General features: G+C 35.1%; 2 protein-coding genes across 6 annotated transcripts; one reads left to right on the top strand and one right to left on the bottom strand.

Annotated features, from left to right (window-relative positions):
• The first annotated feature begins 4,898 nt into the window (after window positions 1-4,898).
• LOC112755752 (hydroxyproline O-arabinosyltransferase 1) lies at window positions 4,899-8,596 on the top strand. 2 transcript variants are annotated; one of them, XM_025804045.3, is made up of 8 exons: window positions 4,899-5,532; window positions 6,360-6,427; window positions 6,541-6,742; window positions 6,994-7,091; window positions 7,178-7,247; window positions 7,527-7,598; window positions 7,698-7,811; window positions 8,202-8,596. In XM_025804045.3, the coding sequence occupies exons 1-8, from the start codon at window positions 5,122-5,124 to the stop codon at window positions 8,259-8,261; spliced, it is 1,095 nt and encodes a 364-aa protein (XP_025659830.1). In that variant the 5' UTR covers window positions 4,899-5,121; the 3' UTR covers window positions 8,262-8,596. The 2 variants fall into 2 exon arrangements, with proteins under 2 accessions (XP_025659830.1, XP_025659829.1); XM_025804044.3 differs by having other exon boundaries at window positions 4,993-5,538.
• LOC112755751 (uncharacterized) lies at window positions 8,566-23,086 on the bottom strand. Of its 4 annotated transcripts, none has more exons than XM_029293711.2 (19): window positions 22,720-23,086; window positions 20,998-21,618; window positions 20,814-20,902; window positions 20,576-20,674; window positions 18,451-19,069; window positions 17,289-18,299; window positions 17,064-17,175; window positions 14,180-15,711; window positions 13,955-14,030; window positions 13,720-13,840; window positions 13,538-13,624; window positions 12,762-13,214; window positions 11,825-11,920; window positions 10,680-10,841; window positions 10,386-10,568; window positions 9,905-10,018; window positions 9,646-9,828; window positions 9,279-9,323; window positions 8,566-8,892 (listed from the first exon to the last, which is right to left on the bottom strand). In XM_029293711.2, exons 2-19 carry the CDS (start codon window positions 21,563-21,565, stop codon window positions 8,758-8,760), a joined length of 5,685 nt encoding a protein of 1,894 aa, XP_029149544.1. In that variant the 5' UTR covers window positions 21,566-21,618; window positions 22,720-23,086; the 3' UTR covers window positions 8,566-8,757. The 4 variants fall into 4 exon arrangements, 3 of the variants coding, with proteins under 3 accessions (XP_029149544.1, XP_029149547.1, XP_072053801.1); XM_029293714.2 differs by having other exon boundaries at window positions 18,451-19,110; window positions 22,720-23,053; XM_072197700.1 differs by having other exon boundaries at window positions 18,451-19,064; window positions 22,720-23,020.
• Between the last annotated feature and the right edge of the window lie 1,847 nt (window positions 23,087-24,933).

Below are 24,933 nucleotides of genomic sequence, written 5' to 3'. Positions count from 1 at the left end.
TAAATTTGCAACTTTTAAGTAAGTATAGAAAGACTACTTTACTATTTAAGCTATTATTTATTGGCTTAATTTATATGTAAACACTATAAGAGAAGAGTAACCTTTAATGTTCTATAATTTAGTGAACACCATAATATCTTCTATAATTTTAGTTTAAAATTATTTTTCCAAGTTTAAAAAATATATAATGTGATACTTTATAATTGTCGAATAACAATTAAAAATAGCTTTTACTAACTTTTAACAAACTTAAACGTAATTAGTGTTTGTGAGATAAGCCTCAATGTAGTTCATGAAGTTGCACTCGAGCCTCATAGTAGTCCCTGAACTTAAAAGTTCCTCAGAGTCATCCCCGAACTTGCACTTCGGGACTCAAAGTTGTCCTTCCGGCAATTTCTGGACACCTGGCGCAACTGAAAAGCTTAGCTGGCAGCGTTCGTGACACGTGGGACTTACTGAAACGACGCCGTTTTGGCTGTGGCGCCAAAATGAAATGAAACGACGTCGTTTCATGCTGAAATCCTCCTTCCCTCAACGTAACTCTACGTATGATCTCCCTCCTCTCAAAACACAAAACAAACACAATAGAGATTGAGGTTTCTTCTTCTCCGAGACAGTCACCAATGGTGCATGTGCGATTGCATTAACCGCACCGATTTCAGTCGAAAACTCAGGCCCTGGAGCATCGCTGTTGTCATCTCCTTCATACATAGAGTTGGGAAGGCTAGTTTCTCTGACACAGGTAAGCCGAAAATGAAAAAAAATGTGCTTTCTCTGTGTTTTGATGTTGTTATTAATTTAACATTCACCAAAGTTCAGGCCGTTTCTTTCGAATGTAATCTGTGGCTATGAACGCCTCTGTTTTGTGCTCTGTGCTAGGGTTTGATCAGTTACTAGGTTTGTTAGTGGTTTGACCAACAAAATTATAGACTGAGAGCGTTTCTTGTGTTTTGATGATATGAAAAGTTGTTCTTTATGTGTTAGGGTTTACTGCAGTTAGTACTAGAATTTTCAAATTGTTAATGTGTTTCAGGACAATGAATTTGATCAATGAACCTTTTTTTTCTTAAATTGCAGATGGGTGATCCGTTGATTACCATCATCTTTCACTATGGAGGGTCGTTTATGACAGAGGTTGATGGAAGTATGTCTTACCTCGGTGGAGAGATTTGTGAGTTGCCGGACATTGATACAGACACATTAGATGTATTTTTCGTCCGAGACTATCACAAGAAAATTAGGTATGACAAGGTTAGCCAAACTTAGTGGCTGGTGTCTAATAAGCCTCTACAAACTGGTTTAAGAGCAATAACAGATGATAAGGAGCTCATGGAGATGTGTTACTTGGCTTAGCAGAACAATGGGGTTATCCATGTGTACTACGAATATGGGGTATCTGAACCTGTGTATATTGAGGAAGCAGAACTAGTGATTTCTGGCAAGGAGCTGATGCTGATACCAACTATTTTTTCCACCCCAAAATCCACCACCAATGCCACAACTGAACCAATTCCTAGCACAACACCATGCACTTCAACTTCTGAACCAAAGAATGCTACTGAATCCGCAAAACTAAAGGAACCACCTACTTCATTTTCTGCTGGTAACTGAAACATACCAGAAAAAATTTCCCCCCAACCCACTGCAAGTCTTGGACCTAAGCCCAATCTACCACAAAAAATAATGGCCCAACTCAGTAAAAGCAAGCCCAAAATCCCACAAAAAAATGCCCCAACCCACTGCAATTCCGAAACCTTGGTCCAAAGGAAAAGAAACCAAGAAGGCTAAACCAAAGAGAGGCTATAAGAATGTAAAAATAGCAGCAGCATGTGGAAGGAGGCCACTGACAAGAGCTGCTGCTACTGAAAATATTGTAAGAACAATTGGTAAGGGAAAACAGCCCAAGATAGCCTTTGTTGCTTTGTCTAGTTCAGAGGAATCCTCAGACAGCCATGACAGTGATGATAGTGCAGAGAATGAAGCATATAGGCCTGGTGGTGATGAGGTGTCCAGTGAAGAAGACTTGCCTCTGGATAGATCAGCAGCAAAGACTAATGTGAAATTGAGAAGTAGGCCAGAGAAGAAACTTACAAAAGGAAAGAAGTTTGTTATGGTTGAAGATGATGGTCCTGTTTGTGCAGACTCAGATTCTGAGGATGATGAAATCATTTTTGGACCGATTCCTAAGTTTGGATCATCAGTTGCTCCTTATCATGATGTGCAGGATGATGCTTATAATGATTCTGATGGTGGAGACTCATGGCACTCGGAAGAAATGAAGACTCCTCCGAACTCGAAGGATGAATTGGAGGAAGTTGATTCAGATGACATCTTCCCTGCGTTTAGAGAAGGAGGGAGGTTTGGAGAGCTTAGGCTTGAGGTTGGAATGACCTTCACTACAAAGATAGAGTTCAAGGAGGCTATGCGTGAATATTGTATACAAGAGGGTAGAAGGATTTGGTTTAAGAAGAACGATAACGTGAGGATGAGAGCTGTGTGTAAGGATGAGAGTTGTGGCTGGCTTGTGTATGCTTCTAATAATACTAAGAACAATTGCTGGCAGATCAAGACATTCATGGATGACCACACTTGTGCAAGAGAGACCAAAAACAGACTAGCTAATAGGAAGTGGCTAGCCTACAAATTGGTGAAGAAGCTAAGAAAATATTCGAATCTGAGACACTCCGAGACTGCACAATATTTTAAGACTAAATGTGATCTGGAACTAAACAAGTCTTCACTGACTAGGGCCTTAGGAGATGTTAGATCTGTTGTGTACGGTGATGCAGCTGCCCAATATGGCATGGTGAGGGATTATGGGCTGACACTGCTGAAGAGCAATCCAGGATCCACTGTCACAGTTGGGGTTATACCTCAACCAAACCCTGATGATGATCCAATTTTTGAGAAGATGTATGTTTGTTTGGAGGGATGTAAAAAAGGATTTCTGGCTGGTTGCAGACCCCTCATAGGCTTGGATGGAGCTTTTCTGAAGATCCAGCATGGTGGTCAGATATTGTCTGCTATTAGTCAAGATGCAAACAACCATATATATGTTATTGCCTATGCAATTGTCCCTGTTGAGAACACTGAAAACTGGAGATGGTTCTTGGAATTACTTCATCAAGACCTGGGGGATTATAAGAAGAACAAGTTGTGTTTATCTCAGATATGCAGAAGGTATGCAATATTTATTGGTTGTGACTTAAAATGATGTTTATATACTGGGCTGCTGATTATATATGCTGAATTAATCTATTGTGACTTAAAATGATGTTTATACACTGGTTGTGACTTAATAGTTCTTACTTATAACAAGTCACTGGTTGTTACTTATTAGTTACCTATTGGGTGTGTTTCAATATGATGTTTATATACTGGGCTGCTGTCTATATATGCTGAATTAATCTATTGTGACTTATTTATACACTGGTTGTGACTTAATAGTTCTAAGTTATTTAGTGTCAATCTATCTATTATTACTTATTAGTTACCTATATGATGTTTATACACTGGGTTGCTGTCTATATATGCAGAATTAATCCTGGACTGATTACATGCTGCATAATGTTCTGTCAATCTATTATTACTTATTTATCCTGTTCTGCATAATGTTCTGTAACAGCTTCTAATTTACCAAATTTTTAAGCCATCTTCATCTTCTATTTTTTCATCATCAACTGAATGTCTTGTTCTATCATCACATGGCATGACATCTTCCAAAACTTTATCAACCCACAAAAACAATCCACATCATTTCTTACCCACAGTCTGCACATCCAAAAAAAATTCAATCAGCAAAATTTATATCCATAAATACAGCAATCAACAACAATAATACTTACATTGTAGTTTGGGCAACTCAAGAACGGTCTTCTTGGATTAGAATCCGTCCCTGACCACCGCAGCACCGGTCTCGACCCGCAGGCACACCATTCTGGCAAACGAGCTTCTCTGTTTCTGTTCATTCTCCTCATGATGCTTCCAAATGATCGTGGGTTGTTCGAGCTCCCAACTGCATTGCTCGTGCTTGCCATAACCGTCGGGTTTCAAAGAGGGAGAAGACAAGAACATAGCACCGACGAGAAGAGAATAGAGTGAGCAATGTGGCCTTCAAATTTGGGGATTAGAGTTTTAACTTCACCTGAGGGACCAAATTGATGCGGGAGAGTTTACTCTGCCACATCAGCTAGCCGTTGTAAGTCCCACGTGTCACGAACGCTGCCAGCTAAGTTTTCTGGTTGCGCCAGGTGTCCAGAAATTGCCAGAAGGACAACTTTGAGTCCCGGAGTGCAAGTTCGGGAATGACTCTGAAAAACTTTTAAATTTAGGGACTACTATAAGACTCAAGTGTAACTTCAGAGACTACATTGAGACTTATCTCATATATATTAATATCTCTCAAGTTACAACATAATTTTTCTTTATATGATACTATAAACAAGAAAAGTTATAACTCAATAATAACAATTTAATTTTCATAAATCGTTAATATAAAAAAGGTTATTACACCGATAACAAACGGTGTATATATTGTCACTTTAAAAAAAAAATCATTTAACTTTTAAATGTATTATTTAAAAATTATTTAAACACAAAAATTTATACACCGTTAACAAATTAAAATTAAATTCTAATAATAAATAATTAAAAAATTACGCTCGCTTCGGTACAATTATGAGTAATACTCCAAATTAATCTCAAAAAATTTTTAGTAGAATACTTTAATTTTTATAAATTTTAATTTTAAATTAATTTTTAAATTTTTATTTTATTAGATAAATCAGATTTCATATTAAAAATTAATATAAAAATTTTAAAAATTCTTAAAAACGGTTACGTTTTTAATTAAATCACGAGAGAAATGATAATTGTTTCTTTTTTGCTAAAAGTCAATTGAATATTAATATGTAAAATAAAATAAAAGATTAAGGAGGGTTTTGGTGATTATTGAAAGGATTATTGAGCTTATAAATTATAATAGTTATTTGGTGTTTCATCCTGTTGTATACTATTTTTCTTCACTGAGTGACCCAATCATTATTCTTGTTCTGCACATGGAGTGAAATAAAAAACCTGATTAGACTCAAAAGAGAAAGAAGAAGAGCGAAGAAGAAAAAAATGGGGTGTGGGAACATGTTCTTCACAATTCTAGTGACATTCTCAGTGGCACTGATCACATACAACATCCTAATCTCAGCAAATGCGCCATTGAAGCAAGACTTTCCAGGACCTTCTACAAGACTCCCTTCAATCTCCGTTGACCCGCTGATTAAGATGCCACTTCACAGATCAACACATTCCAATTCCAACAAGCGACTCTTCCACACTGCAGTAACTGCTTCGGATTCTGTGTATAACACGTGGCAGTGCAGAGTGATGTATTACTGGTTCAAGAAGTTGAGGGATCAGGGAGGACCTGAATCCGCCATGGGAGGCTTCACCAGGATTCTTCATTCTGGAAAGCCTGATCAGTTCATGGATGAGATCCCTACCTTCGTGGCTCAGCCTTTGCCAGCTGGCGTGGATCAGGTTCAGGTTTTTCCCTTTTTTTGGTTTAGTTTTAATTTTTTGGGGTTTTGAATTGTGTTTCTCTTATGAAAAGGAAATTGGTGTTGGGTGCTTTGGTTTTCTGGGAAAAACTGATGCTTTACATTTAGAATTCATGACATTATTGTGAGTGAGGATTTGAATTCTGAAGATTTTAAGTTGGTTATTAGGAGGAAAGAGTGTACACAAATGTTAATGCTATGATTTGGTTTTCATTCCTTCCTCCTATGAAGTGTGTGTGTTTGTTCTGTTACAAGTTACTATTAGGTTCTGTCCATTATGTTGTGTTATTATAGAATTAGATAACTAGGAAATGTGTGCTTCAATTTGTGAATAATTTGTATAAATGTTATGCCTTGCGCTTGTTCTTGAAGTATGGTATTTTAAGTGCTATGCCTTGCACTTTTTCTTTGGGTAAAATGCTTTGGATTTCATTCGTCCTGGTTACTATCTGATTTCAAAAAGAAAGTAAAGAAAATTGTAAATGCATATACTATTTTTCTTTTAAGGTATTTAAAAGTTATTGTAAAAAAATTAAGAATAAGTGATTGTAAATGTTCCTAAAGCGTTTTTCAAATGTTCTCCGAGAGCAAATACATGCTCCAAGAAGCAAGAGCATGCAAGTATGTCTCATAGTAAATGGAGGTTTGTTCTTGGAAATGTAGCCAATTTAGTTCCTGAATATGATTATGAACTTCTAGTACCTGCTTAACAATGTGCGATAATTCGAGGACTAAATTATAAGCAATGTTAATTTTCAGTGACCAAAGTTGTTTTATGTAATCTTACTTGACTCTTTTCTATGGCAGGGTTACATTGTCCTTAACAGGCCAGGGGCATTTGTGCAATGGCTACAGCAAGCAGATATCAAAGAAGAGTATGGGATTATTTTCAACTTCAAATTCTAAGTGCTATACTTTGATCATTATTTTGTTAAAAGAATTTTGGGTTTTGACTTTTGTTAGTGTCATTTGTGTTGCATATTTTCAGTTACATATTGATGTCAGAGCCAGATCATATAATTGTCAAGCCTATACCAAACTTAGCTAGAGATGGTCTTGGAGCTGCATTCCCTTTCTTTTATATTGAGCCAAAGAAGTATGAGAAGGTGCTAAGGAAGTACTTCCCTGAGGAGAAAGGACCAATAACCAATATAGACCCAATTGGCAATTCACCTGTTATTGTTGCCAAGGTATCTTTCAATTTGTTTCCGTCCAAAACTAAGTGTCTTCTAGGTTGTGTTTGATAAGTATATAGAGATAGATGACAGAGATAAGACAGAAATGTGTTGAGATAAGAGAGAAAAGTTGTGTTGAATACAATTTTTATTTTCTTTTTAAGTTTTGGTAAAAAGACACATATTCTTGGATGAAAGTAGTAGTATTTATGGAATAGTCTCTTGATTTTGGGCCACCCTTTAACTATATATGTAACGTATGTCAGGAATCCCTGAAGAAGATTGCTCCCACTTGGATGAATGTTTCCCTGGCAATGAAGAAGGATCCTGAAACAGATAAAGCTTTTGGATGGGTGCTTGAAATGTAATAATTGTCCTTCTCTACACTCATTATGCTTTCCAAATCTTTCTCCAACTAGGCTTGTAATGTTTTTTACATCACTGATACAGGTATGCTTATGCCGTTTCATCTGCACTTCATGGTGTTGGTAACATTCTACACAAGGAATTCATGATTCAGGTTCAACTTTTTTTTTTTAATGGATTTTCCCCTGTCATGAATTAATAAGGTTCCTCTGGTAATAATACCTAATATAATTATGATTTATGTGTGTGTGTATACATATATATGAAAAGTGCTTTTTGTTAAAAGAGCTGATTTTTTTGTCAAAAAAAGATTGAAATAAATGCATGCAAAAATGCCCATCGAGAAACACAAGTTCCATGCCATAACTCATAAGAATATAGTACATTAAGTAGTTTTCCTGCTTTATACTTATTCATCATTTATGTTTGGCAGCCTCCATGGGACAAAAAAATTGGGAATACATACATAATTCACTACACTTATGGATGTGACTATAATATGAAGGTACTGTGCTGAAAATTGAGCTCGAACACACCTTTCTTATGTCTATTGAAGTTAGAAAGGTAGATCTTTTTTCACTCAGAATAACATGTATATATTCAGGGTGAGCTGACGTATGGAAAGATTGGAGAGTGGAGATTTGACAAAAGATCTTATGATCATGTTGCTCCCCCCAAAAACTTGACATTGCCACCACCTGGTGTTCCCGAAAGTGTGGTACGTTTCCTCTCCCTTTGTAATTTTGATCATAAATTATTTAGAATAGAAAATAAGTTATTTTGGGGGAATTTACGCACACTATAAGATGGTCCAACGTATTAAAATTAGAAGAAACTGGAATTAAAATCACGTAATCAATGAACTAGTTATCTTTAGACAATTATTTAATTGCGCTTATGGTTTCAGTTAATAAGCTTAGGGTTTAGTGTTTTAACTTTTAAGAGCATTAGAGCTGAGGGCCTCCATTTTTTATGTTATATGCTTTGGTGTTTAATTGGACTTTCAACCTCCTAAACTACACCCCAAGAAATTTTCTTCATGAATAAATATGTTTAAGAACAAACCATTTGGAGGACCATGAACAATTCAGTTATCATTACTGTACAGGTGACCCTTGTCAAAATGGTAAATGAAGCCACAGCAAATATTCCGAACTGGTGGTCATAGAAGCCTCTCTGAAGGTGGTTCACAACTTGCCTATGCCAAATATGGGCAACGTACACATCACTCATAACTGTTGTGTAGTTTATACATAGCTGCTGTGTAATTTACATGTTTCGAAATACTAATTTAAGCCCGCTGTACCTTGAGATGTCATTAATCCTTGTGGACTTCTGGGGAAAAGGACATGTTAGTAAAAAAGAAAAATCTGTAACAAGGACCACGGATCTGATTCTCTAATGCCATGGGAACCTAGCATGGGTGCAAAGCTTGGGCACATACGTATGTGACTGCTAATGACATGCAATGGTTGTCATAAAATGGTTTCTTTAATTTCTTAACATTGCGATTGAAACTACTCTATCCTTTCAACCTTGAAAAAGAGAATATTTCTCCCCCAACCTTTCTCCCAGTACTAGCAATCCACAAACAAGTGACAATTTCAAGAGTCATAATTAAATACATTCTCACGAATCATACATGTTATCAACAATCGCTATAATCAGTTAAGATAGCGCCTGCAATTTTTGGAATTGCAATAACATGGAATCTTCTTTCCTTCATCTTCGTTGTTAAAGTGGTAATCATATGTTATTTCTTCACCAGGATATATGTCCCTCTCTGCAAAAAAGACAACCTTCAAAAACCAAAAGGCACATGGTTAAAACTCTACACTGTGTAACAAAATGAAACTCTTATAATATAAAAACCCTTTAAACATTGTAAATTAAAAATGACTAGCTGCAGATATTCTTAATTTCTTATACATTAAATGTATGTATTATATACATGCAAGTATTTATCTACTGTCAACCCAGCCAACGAAGGTCCAATATTATATCTTAAAATCATTTCTAAATAATACATTTTAATAAGACATATGCCGTATGCCGTATGCCTAAAGATACAACATAATAACCTTGTCATAATCATGTCCATCAACAATTAGTTTGTGCCGCCTCTATGTATCTTGGAGTATTTTATTTTAACTCTAAATTTAACGTGGAGTGAGTGGAAGATTACCTTCTTCTCATGCCTTATAGTAACCACTTTCGCCACGCAATTCGGCTGGCCATGTAAAGAAAAACATTAGTTACAATGCACAATTGTTGCAAGTAAAAAAAAGACGGATAAGATTTGTTATAACAATCACATTGATAATGGTCACAGTTCTTAGTTATCTCAAGCAAAAAGATAAATGAAATAAGTGTTCATAGAGAAGGGTAAGAAGGCCCGGATCTCCAGCTTGTTCATTCACATGAATTTTTGGGTATAACACCCAAGACATCAAAACTTGAGAGCCTGACCCAAAACTACTTTATAACTAATATCTAATGAACAAAACAGAAACTAAAAAAAAGAAGTCAAGTCAGTTTTTCAAAGGTAATACCAAGCACGAGTGATTAACAAAACGGGCTATGCCCCCTTTCTTTGTGGCATCAATAATATGTTCTTTGTCAATCCTGAAGAAGTAGCAAGCACCCTTGTACTGAAGTTTTCTTTCAGATTGATATTCAATCTCTCTCTTATCAGCTACCCGTGACCCCACAATTTCGCCAACATACTCAACAACCTATCCAAGCATCAGAAACATCATATATGCAACCACAGTAAAGAGAAAATATGAAAACTAAAGGCTAGCATCAAACCATTTCACCACGGGAAATGAATCGAGAAGTGTAAAGACCAAGGGCATGAATTCCAGATTTGTAAACAACAAGGTGTTTCCAGCCCTTTGCTAGCTTGTACCGAGCATATTCCTTCTGCATATACGAGTTAGATATTCAAGACAATAGGCTGAATTTTACCCAAAAAATAAGTATGGCAACTAGGTATGTAAATATATCTTTCCACTTAAAATTGCTTGTTTCTGAAAAGCTGAAGTCCCTGTCTAGGTCAAGTAAAAAGTCCATAATTAGCACAAGGTTGAGAAAACTATATAAAACTGATCTTCTTGACATAAACAAGGTGTCTTATACAAGCCACATAGATCAAAGGAAGGATAATCCAAAACATCAATCAACAAACAACTGACTGGTAAATATAATTTTAGTTCAGTTATTTCAAAACCAATTAGTAAACGTAATATCCACACAAAAATTGCGGGCTATAGATATAACTTGAACATACCCGACAATCATGCTCAATATCTGATGCGTGTTTAGGGAGTCTTTGTGGACACGATTTCTGCCCATTAATGTGAATCCAAGCATTTAACTGTTCTTCAGGAACAAGGCATCCACTTCCTCCCTTTCCCTTTAAGGCACTGTAACAATATCTATGGAAACCATCCCGTTTACAGCCCTTGTAACCCTAAAATGCTCCAAAGACATCAAATCACAAGAAACATATCAAACAACACTCAGATAACCATTCACTTAAACTAATTGTTAATCCGAAAATGTCAGGAAAGGAAGAAAATACCTCTGTCCTGGCACAGGTGAATTCCCTTTCTTCTAAGCTATCTATATCATCAACAGGATCATACTTGGACTGATATCTAGGGTCAACAGCATGAAGCATACATCTTCCATAAAATCCAACGTTCTCGTCATCATCGCCTTCAGTCTCACATTGCAACAGGTTCTGCAAAAAAAAAAAAAAAAAAAAAAAAAAAAAATTGAAAACAATGCTAGAGGGCATCTGATTGATCCACAACAGAAGTTGAAATTTAGCAAGATCAACAGAATGGAAACCAGAACCACCAGCCAGCCTGAGTTAAAAGCAAAGGAAAGGAAGAGGAAATAATTTGGCTTTGGTAAGTGTTTTTGCTAACAAGTTTCCTATTTTCTAATTATATGATAGTTTAGTGAATAACTTTCCTTAACTTCTCTCTTATTCATTTTGATATTTTGCAGTTTCTCGTAAATTCTCCAATTATTTAAGTAAAGGTATGTTGGAAATAAAAAATGTGACCAAAGTGGTAGTTACAATTATATATAAGTAAAGATATAAAATACAAATAAAATAACCTTTTCATACTGGTATGACGATTTCCTAATGGACTATTTTATACAAATGTCTATTTTTTATTAGAATAAATTATTGCAACAAATACTAAAAGAAGAAATCTTTTAACCACAAAAAAATTTAGTAATACGATGAAAATATATTTTATTGAAATTAGTAACTTTTTATGTCAATATTTGTAAGCAATCAGACCTTTTAGAATTTCACGGAGACAAGAAGCATAACAAAGCAAAATTCAATTGTTCAATTGGGATTTGAAGCAGCGTCACTTAGTAAGTGTCTATGCTACTAGTTTTATAGTCTTTGGTTTTTAGGGTTTTTTTTTTTGTGTGGGGGGGGGGGGGGAGGGGGGCCGGGGATGAAGCTCTGCCACTGTCAGAAAGGACAGATCTTTCAGGCGGATGGTACTCATTTTGTACTAGGCCAATATGACTAAATATCACAAATGCTTCAATTATTAGGATAGTAATAATTGCCACATAAGATGGAACTTTCTTAAAAGATAAAATCGATAAATAGAAGCATTTTTCAATTGAAGCTACCATATCAAAGCCAGAAAATTGTATGATGCAAACACCAACATATCTAACAAAAAATACCTTTTGATGAGCACACCAAGGATGAAACTTGACCAAACAATTGACAATCCTGCACTCTATACAAGAACCACCCCAGCGGTTGCAGATGGAACAAACCTGGAAAAGGTGACAATAGTCAACATTTGGGGAGTGTCACCTTGAATTTACATGTATCTTTTAACCAGAATTTATAACTGATAAAACAATTTCCTTTATACAGACCATAACATCACACTGAAAGGATTTGATGTCCAGTGTTAACCCCTTAAAGGATTACGATTTTCTAGCAGATACTAAGTCCATTCATTAGACCAAATACTCAACCAAGGCTTACTATATGCTTCCGAGTCCTGAATATAAAAATCAAAGAAACTTGGTCCAAATATGATTAGAACAAACAAATGCAACACAATTTGACTTCATGAAAGCATAGAAGAGAGATGCTTAACTTTATTCAACACCGGCTGAACTCAATCAAATGCAACAAAGAAAAATAATATAGAACTCCAATGTAATTATCCATTTTAAGAAAAAAGGACGCAAGTCCGTATTTCATTTCATCAGGTAATCATTGTAGGACCCATATATAAATATAGAACTTAAAACAGTAGCAATAATCCAATAGAAGCTATGCATAGTACCATATACAGACACTGCTATCATAGGAATAACAATGTCAGTATATCGAATATGCTGGACAGATTTGAGAATGTATTCAACATATAGAACGCCCAATAGACAATAGCATCTAGATGACAGTATATGTAAAGAACAATAATGTCAAGTTCTTCTGGTTTGTTTTGGCTCCTGTATAGGTGCAACTCTTATCTCTATATTGTATTATTCTTCTCTCTATGTTAACGAAATTATTTTGTCAAAAAATATATATTCTAGAGGTTGATGGATTGACATAAAAATTGATATAAAATGCAACCAAGTATTTCGGTTAGGAACTCACCACATCTTCTCTGGGAACTGCAACACCAGATACATCAAAAGCACTCATTGTATTAACATTCGGGCATCTTGTTCCAGGAGTCCAAAGCCCACAAACCATATGAATCCACTGCTTTACAGATGTATCATGAACTCCTGCTGTAATGCTGTTATGAACCTTTAAAATATTGTAAGGAACATTTTGCATTTGATTTGTTGACATCTCAACTTTCAACTGGTCTGATCTTGAGATCTCAACATTCCCAGACTTCAAACCACATGTTTGGTCAAATTTTAGTTCAGATTTTGTGGAATCAAATACATCTGTTTCCTTCTCAAAAAGTTCAGGTGTAGTACTATGCTTAGACATGCCACCTTTTTCAATACTCCACGCTTTTAAGAGGCTTTTCACCATTGTGCGATTCTGTGTTGCTCGAGTCATGGCTCCACCTCCATAACCACACAGGACACAAGCCTTGATGTTTGACCCGCAACATGCCAAAAGAAGAAAAGTAGTTTAAATTAAGCTCAAGTTGGGTAAGGCATATTGGAAAGTTTGTATCTCAAACTGCAAAATTGATAATAGCTAAGTAGAAGCAGTAATTAATTCCCAAAGGCAATAAATGATCAAGAGATGATTGAAATTATGGCATTTGGAGAGAGCCTATCAATGAGTCAAAATGACATTATGCGAAATTTCAAAGCAAAGATCATGAGCAACAGTACCAAAGATCAATACAGAAAAAAAAAAAAGGAAAAATGAAAAAGCTTATTCAACCAAAATATGAATAAACATACAATATCTTTTGAGTTTGTTCGGCATGGTCTACAACACCAACGGCCTTTTTTAGGTAATGTGGAGATTCCATAGCAAGCCTGATGAACCTGAAATAAAACAAAATGCAGACAGCATTAGACTTGTCTCATACAATATATATGAACAATTAAAATGATAAACCTTATTCGAAACATTTACATACTCTAATTAGACAGCGACTACACTCCAACAAACAGTTAATGTCATCATTGCTTGAGTTTTGGCACACAGAGCAGAATGCGTCTGAATTTTGGATGGAGATTCCCATGCATTCTTGAACAAAGCTGCAAGTGCATATGTACCATAAGAAAAATATGCACCCCTAGAGAAACCATGAGCACTTAAATGGACCTAGTAGGTTAGTACTAAATAAGCAACAGAACTTCAAATCTGCTCACTTTCTGCTTTTGGTGTTACACCAACCATGCTCCTTATCTTCACCATACTCCACCACAATATCCTTCACTTTGGTTTCTGCCATTCATTTCAAAACCATTGTAAGACGGAACTACTTAGAAAAATAATCCATCACACATAGATAGTAACTATAACAGAACAGACCAAGGCATCAAAAGCGTTAAACCATCAAAAGCATTCTTTAATAAAAAGAAAATCAGATTCACCTTTAGCAGTCAGTTCATTAATACTGCGTACTTTCCTAATTTCCTTGTTCTTCAGCTTCAATGGAGCTATGTTTACAATACTATTACCATGTATAGCTTTGGATTCTCTCTTTCCTTTGAAAATAACAAGTGACGTGTTGCCCCTCTCCAAACCGGGTTGACCACAGCAGTGTTCATTACTTCCAAAGCTCAATCTCTTCAATTTCTTTTTCGAAGTTAATCTAGGTACCTTACATCTTTTGGCACTTTTAAGAACCTTACTGAGAGAAACAAATTTTGGAATTTTTGGCAATTCTCCAGCCAATTGTTCACTGCATATTTCACCATATTCTCCACATACTATTGGCCTTGTGATTCTATTGGCATTTGTCCCCCTGGTAAACATTGACTCAACCTTGCCAATTTCAGTTTCCTCCAAATCTGGATCTTGCATTTGAAAATGCCCAACACAATCAGAAGGGAAATCTGCTCTTTGTTTCTTTCTTCTAGGAACGTCATGTAAGCTACGAAACTCGTCATCTGAACTTGATTCCGACACATAACTATCTTCTTTGTCACTATGACGTGCACTCAGAAAATGGTTACCTGGAAATTTGGGTGACAAAGCAGTGTGTTTATGCTTGGCATTAGCAGATGATTTTCGCTGGGTTGATGGAAAGTACATTTGCCTTTCATCGTTCTTGTTATGCAATAAGAAAGGTGAAGGCAATGAGGCATCTAAATTCTTCAGCCTATTTCTCCTTTTCTTTTTTCCTTTTAAGTCCTTGACATTTTGAGATTGATTGGCTTTAAAATGACCAGAAAGTATATGACTTTGGTCCTGGCTTTTTTTCCTTGTCATAGAATCTAACAGCTTAAGCTCATCAAGGAGACTACGACATGGTTTATCTTGATCATTTATGACTCTCAAATGACCTTTGTTCAAGTAACTCTCACATGTGGAGCCTAGAAACTCAGAACTTCTTTCACTTTCAACTGCATCAGGTGACCAACCTTTATTGATTACTGAGCCCTCATCAAGTACAAGATTGTTGGAATCAGTAGCGTCCCCACCATCAATAATGCAAGAATCAATCTTATTGAACTCCATGGAAGCTTGAGTGACCATAGGTGCACAAGACCCGGTCGAGACATTAGACTTTTCTTGCACTTTCAACAGGTCTTCCATATTAAAATTCCTTTTGAAGCGTTTAGCAGAAGTATTTACACTTTGAACATCATCTTGTCCTTCCGCTGCTATTGGATCTAAAGATTTTGCATCACAATCTGCTTTCCATAGCTTACTTGGTACACCTCTCCATTGATGAGTACTTTCATCCTTTGAAATTATCTTCAAAGGAGTTTCACCACTAGATTTTGCAAATTGTTTAAAATTATAAGTTGATCCATTTCCCAAAAAAAAATTGGTTCTAGAACGGTTTTGCCCTGCAGCAAAAGTGTATCTTCCCAAATTCGTATCCACTGGTTTCTCAGTGAAATTGTTGGATGCACTTGATCTCTGAAACAGTGTATTGTCATTGTTTATTCCAAGGCTGAAATATAAAATTGAGGAAGAGAAAAAGTAATTAGTTATGGAACTAAGAATTTTGATCATAAAATATAGAATAAATAATTTCTGCATCAGAAAATCAAGTGACAAGCATCATTGCAGAAACTGTAGCATCCAATTTCTTAGGTAAGAGAAAACCTGAAGCTTCATTACTCATTATTTCTTGAAATATAATTAAATGTTCAAACACATTCACTCATCCAACCTTTACCAGATGATTTCACCTGTAAAACTCTACATGTTTGGAAACATAATTTTTCATTCACTTTCTGTGACACGCTTAAAATAAACTTTTTCTAGAGACGTTGGAAACCAACATATACATGCTTTGGGATTGAGACAACTAATAAATATGCTTGAAAAAAGGAACTTCAAGTAAAACAAGACTGTAGTAGTTTCATCTAAAGTGTCAAGTAATAGGTAAAAAAACAACACTACAATTAAGACAACAAAACATAAAAATGTATCCAAAGTAAAGAATACAAAGTACACATGTCCTCTGGAAATAGAGATATCAGACAGTATCAATATCAAAGTATTTTCCCACAATGTGAAGTTGGCAACATGAATCAAACATCATTGCATCCCATTATAAATAATTTGACACTCTACTAAAGGCCATATAGCGTGTTGCTTAGGGAGAGAATCCAGTGCAGCCAGTATAAACACAATCAATATACACACCCATAAACTTTCAACAAAGTTTACATCAGTTCTCAACTATCAAATACAACCCATTTTCTTTTATCTAACTAACACAGGCTAAGTTTTTGGATACAGAACAAATGAGTGGATAAAAAATGACACCAGCCATCATGAACAGGTCCTCCCAAGACAGATGATACCACAATAACTAAAACTCCCATGGTTTTCTAACTTTGTCCCACTATTTTTGACAAAAAAAAAATATGTACATTAACTTTGAACTCAAAAACTAGGTCTCTGTTCAGTTCTAAGAGGCCACAAACATGCAACTACCATTTTAATAATTATACCTTGATTATGTCAATGGCTGATGTTCCTTCCTAACAGTCATGTACTCCTTTTCTTTTGTCCCTCCCAAAATTCTCACATGTTTGATTCACTAGGTTTAAAAATATTTGCAACTAGGTAACAGTTTTAGAGGGTATAATAGCCACCAATAACCCTGACCCTGAAGGCCTGAACTTGAAAAAAAAACTTAATAAAGGAAAACCAATACCTACAGATGCCTTAGAAATAAGCTGAACTGAATATGCTGCATGATTCTAATGGCAACAAGTCACAAAAGTTATCCCAAAGCAAAATGCAAGTAATATTATCCTTATAACGTAAGCTGATAATGGTCGCAATCACCTCAACGATTGGCCTTCATTTTGAAGATTGTAGGCCTGTTTACATTGCGATTTCTTTTCTTTAGAATGTAAAGGTAATTGTGTCAAGCCAGAGAAACAGTATCTATTCAAACCTGTATGAAAGATAACCACTATTGAGCATGCACATAGTACAAAGAATAAAGTTCCAGAATCCTTGCAAAATCAAAACAGTTAAAAGGGGAGATCAGATAGCCATTGTGCATGCCTGTGAGTGAAGCCAGCTTCTCTAAATCATCAATGGTATCAGGACTCCCACAAGGACCTCTTTTTTGTGGCAATTTAAATGTAGCGCCAAAAGAGAACTGTTCAGATGTCAAAGCCTCATATACGTCGGGCTGAACTTCTGAAGTGTTGCTGGATCTCTTGTGCTTTTGATTCATTTTATGAAAATGCAATGCATGTCGTTGCTTAGATAACTCCAGTATCTGTGTCACTGCAAGCAACCTCATATTTTCATCAAGCAAAGGTCTGTCCAAGTTAATGCCCTGTTGCTGTGGTGAAGTAGTAGTCTGATTTGATGTAGAATTTGGTACAAGAAAGGGAAAGCCCTTCAGAATTCCTTCTAATGGAATTGTCGTCCCTGAGGTGAAATGATTCTTTTGTCCAACAGAAGACACATTTTTAGAATCACAGAGAAAATTTACACCACCAGATGTATTGAACGGCAACCTTGATTCATTATATGACTCGTATATCTTTCCTTTAACAGTTGAAACACAACTACCATTGCCACCAACAGCTCCTCTGATGGAACTTGGATATTTCACTAGATTACTAATTCCAAATCCAGAGTTTAATTTAGCACAAGGATCTTTAGCAAAGTTAACACCTTTATCATTGTCCAAACCTTTAATAGATCCCACTGCTGAACAATCCAATTGCCTTCCCGTGTGACCATTATTTTTCCAGGGAACATTAATAGGAGCAAACTGCATGCCATTAAATTCATAATGTTTCTTGGATATGTCAGGTCCACTATCATTCATCAAAATTTCACTAGCTTTTGTCTTTCCCTCTGGCTGAAGATTTAACTGTGGAAGTGGTGAAAACAACAAACTGTTGGCTGCACTGTCAGGTTTTGATCTAGCTGCACCACCAAAAGCATTGCTAACACCAGGCATATAGTTCTTGATTTTAGGCTGAGGTTGATCAACCATTTTGAAGGAACCATAACCATGGCAAAAATTATTCTGCAATTTCCCCTCACTGCTATGCACTGCATCCAATTAACAAAATCCATTCTTATGAGTTTTTATTCAAAATGACAAGCGACATAAGTAAACACTGAATAACATCAATAAACAGTTGAATAAATAGCACTATAGCATTATCAACAATCAGCTAAGGTAAACATTAATTTAACGTACTATTAATCATTGGCTTTGCAAGATGCAAATTTGGAGGGCTGACAAGGGCATTAAACAATGGATGTCCTATAAATGATGGAACTGGATTTCCTTTCTGAGGTGGTTGTCCAAGCCTCAGCTCAATATTAGACGATGCTGCATCTTTGCCTATAAGCACATCTTTTTCATTATTGTTTTTTATGCATTCATGATCTATTGGAAGGCTTGTTGGAATTTGTGAAGGAGAGTGGGCAACTGAAAAATTGTCATTTTGTTTAAGGGAATCAAGGAAAGGTGGTACAGGTTGACAACCATCATCCCCTTGAATTCCAACAATGTTTGTTGTTGTACATGTTCCAACAAAACCTTTGAGCGGAATTTTGCCACTTTCCTGGATTGTATTTGGTTGTTCTTTGGGAAATACACCACTAAGTAAACTGGGGTCTGTGCTGGTGGCCTTTGGAAATGGAACATAATCACAAGGCTTTGCAGACCTTAATCTGACTGCAGATGAACTCAATATTTGAGATAAATCACTCTTTGACATACTGGATGAAGATGAATTGGATCTCATCAGACTTCCTGTTGTTGATAATACTTCTGGCCAGTCCCATTCACTCTCATTGCCCAGAGACCTAATCTAAAGCACCATAAAAGTATCACCATCCAAAGTTCTTGTTGCTTCGAAGTTCAAATACATGCAAATAAGAAATACAACTCTCAAGGCCAATAGTAAAGGTAGGACGCCAAAGAAGATTATACAATATATCGCAAGAGCAAATACACAAGTCAATAACATTTTTCTCTCCCTATAAGCTAGCTAGACCTCATAAATAAATGTCACTGTCAAAGGCAACAACATGTATGGCAATGCCCTGATGAATGAACTAATAATAATAACTTCATAGTTAATACGCTTGTAAAATGAGAATATTTGGAATGTCCGAAGTTAGGTTGGTTGTTTGTGGTTGCTACCCTCCAAGACAATGTACATGGCAGATATTCTCAGTAAGAGTAACCAAAGTCAAAAACTGCAGTGCAGGGACAAATAATTTTAAGATGAATTGTCAGAATATCCCCCAAAAACAGAAAACAAAAAAAAAAATTCAAATTCTTCATCTTTAGAAGCCGATAAAGAGTATCTCTGGAGAAAAGTCAGCTTTTAGCTATTTCATTTATATAAAAAATAGAAGTCATAAAAATCACTATTTTTTTTTTCTTCAAAATTTAAAGCAAACACGCTCTTAGAACATTATATTTGCAGCTTCACATTATTCATTGATAATCTTGCTCTTTTACAACTTGTATTATGATGCTTTGTCAAATTGTAACTAAATGCATGCAAGGAAGCGTCAGCTGACGAGCTGCCACAGCAAAGCACAGAGAGCAGCAACCTGAGCCACGTCGATCTGTTTCAACACTGATTTCTACCAAAACCATGTAGTTTATCCCCAATTCCAGTCAGTTTTCAGTAGTCAGGTTTTCAAGCCACAAACAAACCAAGCAGGCGATCAGCTCAACTGTCTTCTAGCCAAACAGAACAATATAGAATGGTTCTCAAAAGCATGGCCAAGACCACAGTTTACCATACCATCAGAGGAAGGCAAAAGTAAGATAGATGTTAATGCTCACCAAGTTTATTCTACATGATATTAAGTTCAGGATGTAAGGTAAAAAAGATATATGCTTCAAGCTAGTGAATAAAATTTTATGGAACAAAACATACAGCATTCACTTTTGTAAAAAAAAAATAAAGCAAAATGAAAGAGAGAAGAGAGATATGCAAAGTGAAAGGAAATAGCAGTAAAAAAGATGCATCAAATCAGGAGGCTACTGAAGCGACTGTTGTGAATAAGGGATATACAATTAGTTCTTTTGCATCATAGTAAAACGAAATTCAAGAAAGGAAGGAAGGGGGAACGACGAAAAAAGGGGGAAATAAAAACGTAAAACTATTATTTACTCATTTTCAGTCATTTAATATATGCAAAATATTCAAAACTGAAAAATCAAAACCAGCAAAGAAAGGACTGTTTTACTGAGAACCGAAAACTTATCCAACATTAATAAGCAAAAGATAGAGCAGGCCATATAAAAACTCTGCATAATGCCTCATCAACCATTAAATTGTATAACATCACCTTACCCCAAACTCTAATAGGTATAAATTCTTCCATTGTGCAATGGTCTCACCATTTTCCATATGAACAGCATCCCCTGGGTTGATGCCATATAACCCTGCATGCTGCAAAATTGGATCAAATGAACAAATTAAGTATAAAATTTGCATGATAGGAAACTAAGTTAACTCTTCAAGGAGGCCAATTGGCGAGGCTAATTTTAAACAAAATAGTGTAGCATATGCGGTAAAAGTATTTACCTACCTCACAAAACTTAAGAACTGACATGTGGCAAGAGTGGCATAAGCAAACAATACCAAGAAGCCCTGTATTGCTGAGAAGAAGATATCCACCTTTTAAGATAATATAAATACAAATGTGAGTTGTCAATATATGTATAATGGATATCCCTTAACCAATATGGAAAATATGTAACTCTAGTGCTCACTTTTTTCCATGCAGAACACACGAGGGCATCCACTCATTAAAAGAGAATTAAGGTTGGAAGAGCATTGTTCTGGAACCATATTTGGCGTAGTTTGATTATCTGTAGCACAAACATTTAGACTGGATGCAGGGTTTGTACTACACCATTGGCTCCTAGAAGAAAAAGGTTCCCTTGCCTTTTTGCCACCAGGGACTGTGGACTGTGCAGCAGTATTATTACTCTGAATATCATGAAATACAGAATGAACACTATCCCTCAGACCAACCATTGCCCTGGAAGAACTATCAAGAACCGTATCTTGCCTGCTTCGCAGGTTATGACTATTTAAATTTTCAATAAAGATTCCACCACTAGATGTTGGGAAGGTTCCACTATCACTACAATCAACAACAAAGTTCCCACTTGCAGCAGTACAACTACCAGATGGGGTACAAAGTTTCTGATCAGACAACTCTTTGAAATCATACTGCAACAGGGATGGAGGGCCATAAAGGAGAGCCACAAATGAGTTTCCAGCATCACCATGGTCAGCTGAATAACTGCAGCTGGGGTAAACAGAGTCTTGCATCTCTCCCACAAATTATCTTAAACAATGAGTAACTCCTCAGTAGGTACGTTGGCCTGCATTCAACTCCATCTATATTAACAAGCAGGGGGGAACGAATACTAACATAAAACATTGACTTTTGCATTCACTCTAAAACCATTCTTCGGAGACACAGCAACACAAGGTTCTAGAATATGAAATGATATATCAAAAAAGCAGAAATCATACGTCTGAAGTCACAGTTAATTGATAATCCCCAATATTTACCCCTATAATTTTATAATGACCAATATGAACCCAAGACTTTTGTGAATGTAGACATTAACCCATGTATTAAGTTTCCATTCATTTTTAACGGAAATTTAGTACATTTCACCCCAAACTAAGATTGTGATCCCTCTAGTCCTTGAACCCCCCCCCCCCCAAAAAAAAAAAAAAATCACCACCACCAAAAAACAAGTGCAACCCAGACAACAAACAATTTTTCATGTTAACCATTTTGTTAAGGTAAAACTTAACAAAATAGTTAAGTAATCAAATCGCAAATTTAAAAAGGATTAAGCGTTTGATTGTCATGCTTCAGTAAAATCTGAAGCTAAAGTACAGATGACCTATAATTCAGTGATAAAATGGATATTTCTCTAAAATAATTATCATGATGCTAATAAGAGTCTTTGAAGCTACTATTTTCTTATTACTAGCTGAATACTACTATACTAAACAACAGTCTCCACACAAGAAGCATATTAATATCATTATGCCACGGATGCGTATTCAAAGCACTCAAAACTCCGATAGATAACATGCACGAATGCATTTCCGCTGTATATCACACTCCTTAAGTCTTTTTAATAGCATTAATAATAAGAATAACAGTAATAAGAAATAACCATAAATGATTGATTCAAAGAAAACAAAACGTCGGAAGAAAGTTCCAATTACTTGCATTAAACTTCCTTTGCATTGAACCATGCAGCCATGCACTGCATGAACAACAATGCAGACTGAAAAAACCACCGACAAAATGCATTCCACATAAAGAAGATCCATGAAACAAACATTCGCACCGGAACACACAGATAGCAAAAGGCAAACCAAAAAGGGAAAAAAAGATGGAAGCAAAATTAAAAATCTGAAAAGAAAGAAAGCATGATCGAGTAATAGATCGTTGTTACCGTCAAAGATGTGGATGGCTGAAACGGAGCTCAAAACCCTAACATTAATCCAAGAGAGGAAGGAAAAAGAAAAGATAACAAGAAAGGGGGGAAGTCACCGAAGAAAAAGATTAAGCGAAAAATGGCAGCGATGAGAGTTGGAAACGAAACCACTGGGTGAAACAGTGAAGAGAGAGAAATCGAAGAAACGGAGTGTGGAGACTGCAAAAACTTTTTAAAAGGAGGGAAGAGAGAGTTGCAGAGCAGAGAGAGGAGTGAGGAGCAGCACAGCACCTGAGAGTACAGTATTCATGGGATGGGTAGTAAAGTTATTGCATGCTTACTCACTTTATCCACCACCTTCGTGATGTTGTAGCGCTAATATAATAAGTTTTCAATTCCGCTATATTTCATTATTTTGTTATTCACTTGCCATGAGGTAGTCAATTAAAACTAAGGGTAAAGTATTAAATTGGTCTTTATGTTTGGGCGTAATTCTGTTTTGATTCTTAAGGTTTAAAGTGTTCTATTTGAATCCAAAAAAGTTTTATTTAGCATCAATTTAGTTCCATTGTGAAGTCAAAGTTAAATAATTAACGAAATGTCCTACATAATAACAGTACAAGAACAAAATCAATAATTTGGAGAACAAGTACAAGCTCCAGAGGTACAAAATCAATCGTTAATGCATCAATATATTTATTTATCATTCTCTTTAGTTCTATAGAAAATATTTTATTTATTTATAAAAAAAATAAGAGTAATTACCCAAATCAGTCCCCGAGGATTTTAGAATCAGACATTTTAGTCCCCAAGAAAAATTAATACACAGATCAGTCCCCAAAGTTTTACTCCGGCAGACAAATCAATCCCCAATTTATTTTCCGGCAGAGTAATTACCCATATCAGTCCCCAAAGATTTTAAAAACGGACATTTTAGTCCCCAAAAAAAACTAATGTACAAATCAATCCCCAACGTTTCTCTCTGTTAGACATAATAGTCCTCCCTCCAAAAATAAAATAAAATAAAATAATTATTATTATTAATTGCACAATAATATTGTACTATATTTTTTGTATTTTTTAGACAAAAATAATGATAAATTTATTCATTAAATTCTTATATATATATAATGAATAAATTTATCATTATTTTTATCTAGAAAATACAAAAAATTATGGTATAATATTATTATGTATTAATAATAATAATAATAAATAAAATTATTAGAGATTATTTTATAAAAAAATCAAGGTTAAAATTATTTGATATTTTTGTATTTAATATAATCAAAAGATGTACTATTTTAAAAAATATGTTTGTATTAAAAAAATATATATTTAATATAAATTCAAATTAAAATATTTTGTTTTAATACATATTTTTTAATATAAACATATATAATTTTTTTTACCTAAGACATCTTTTGATTATATTAAATACAAAAATATCAAATGATTTTAACTTTAAATTTTTTGTAAAATAATCTCTAATTATTATTATTATTATTATTATTATTATTATTATTATTGAGTGACTATATATATATATATATATAAGAATTTAATGAATAAATTTATTATTATTTTTGTCTAAAAAATACAAAAAATATAGTACAATATTATTGTGCAATTAATAATAATAATTATTTTATTTTATTTATTTTTGGATGGGGGACTATTATGTCTACCAGAGAGAAATGTTGGGGATTGATTTGTACATTAGTTTTTCTTGGGGACTAAAATGTCCGTTTTTAAAATCTTTGGGGACTGATCTGGGTAATTACTCTGCCGGAAAATGAACTGGGGACTGATTTGTCTGCCGGAGTAAAACATTGGGGACTGATCCGTGTATTAATTTTCCTTAGGGACTAAAATGTCCAATTCTAAAATTCTCGGGGACTGATTTGGGTAATTACTCAAAAAATAATAAATAAATGTATTGATGCATTAATGGTTGATTTTGTGCCTTACTTGTTCTCCAGATGATCGATTTTGTTCTTGTATGTTGTTATGTAGGACATTCCATTAATTATTTAAGTTTGACCTCACTGGGGGACTAAATTGATGCTAAATGAAATTTTTTTGGATTCAAATAGAACACTTTAAACCTTAAGGATCAAAACAGAATTACGCCCAAACATAGAGGACCAATTTAGTACTTTACCCTAAAACTAACTAGCTAAAAAATAAAAAATTTGTTATAAAAAATATTTTTTTATTATCTTAATTTTT

Source organism: Arachis hypogaea, chromosome 6 (assembly GCF_003086295.3).
Source record: "Arachis hypogaea cultivar Tifrunner chromosome 6, arahy.Tifrunner.gnm2.J5K5, whole genome shotgun sequence".
In the NCBI taxonomy this organism is placed as follows: domain Eukaryota; kingdom Viridiplantae; phylum Streptophyta; class Magnoliopsida; order Fabales; family Fabaceae; genus Arachis; species Arachis hypogaea.
The sequence above is the reverse complement of the archived record's forward strand: the minus strand, read 5'-3'. Positions and strand labels throughout refer to the sequence as shown.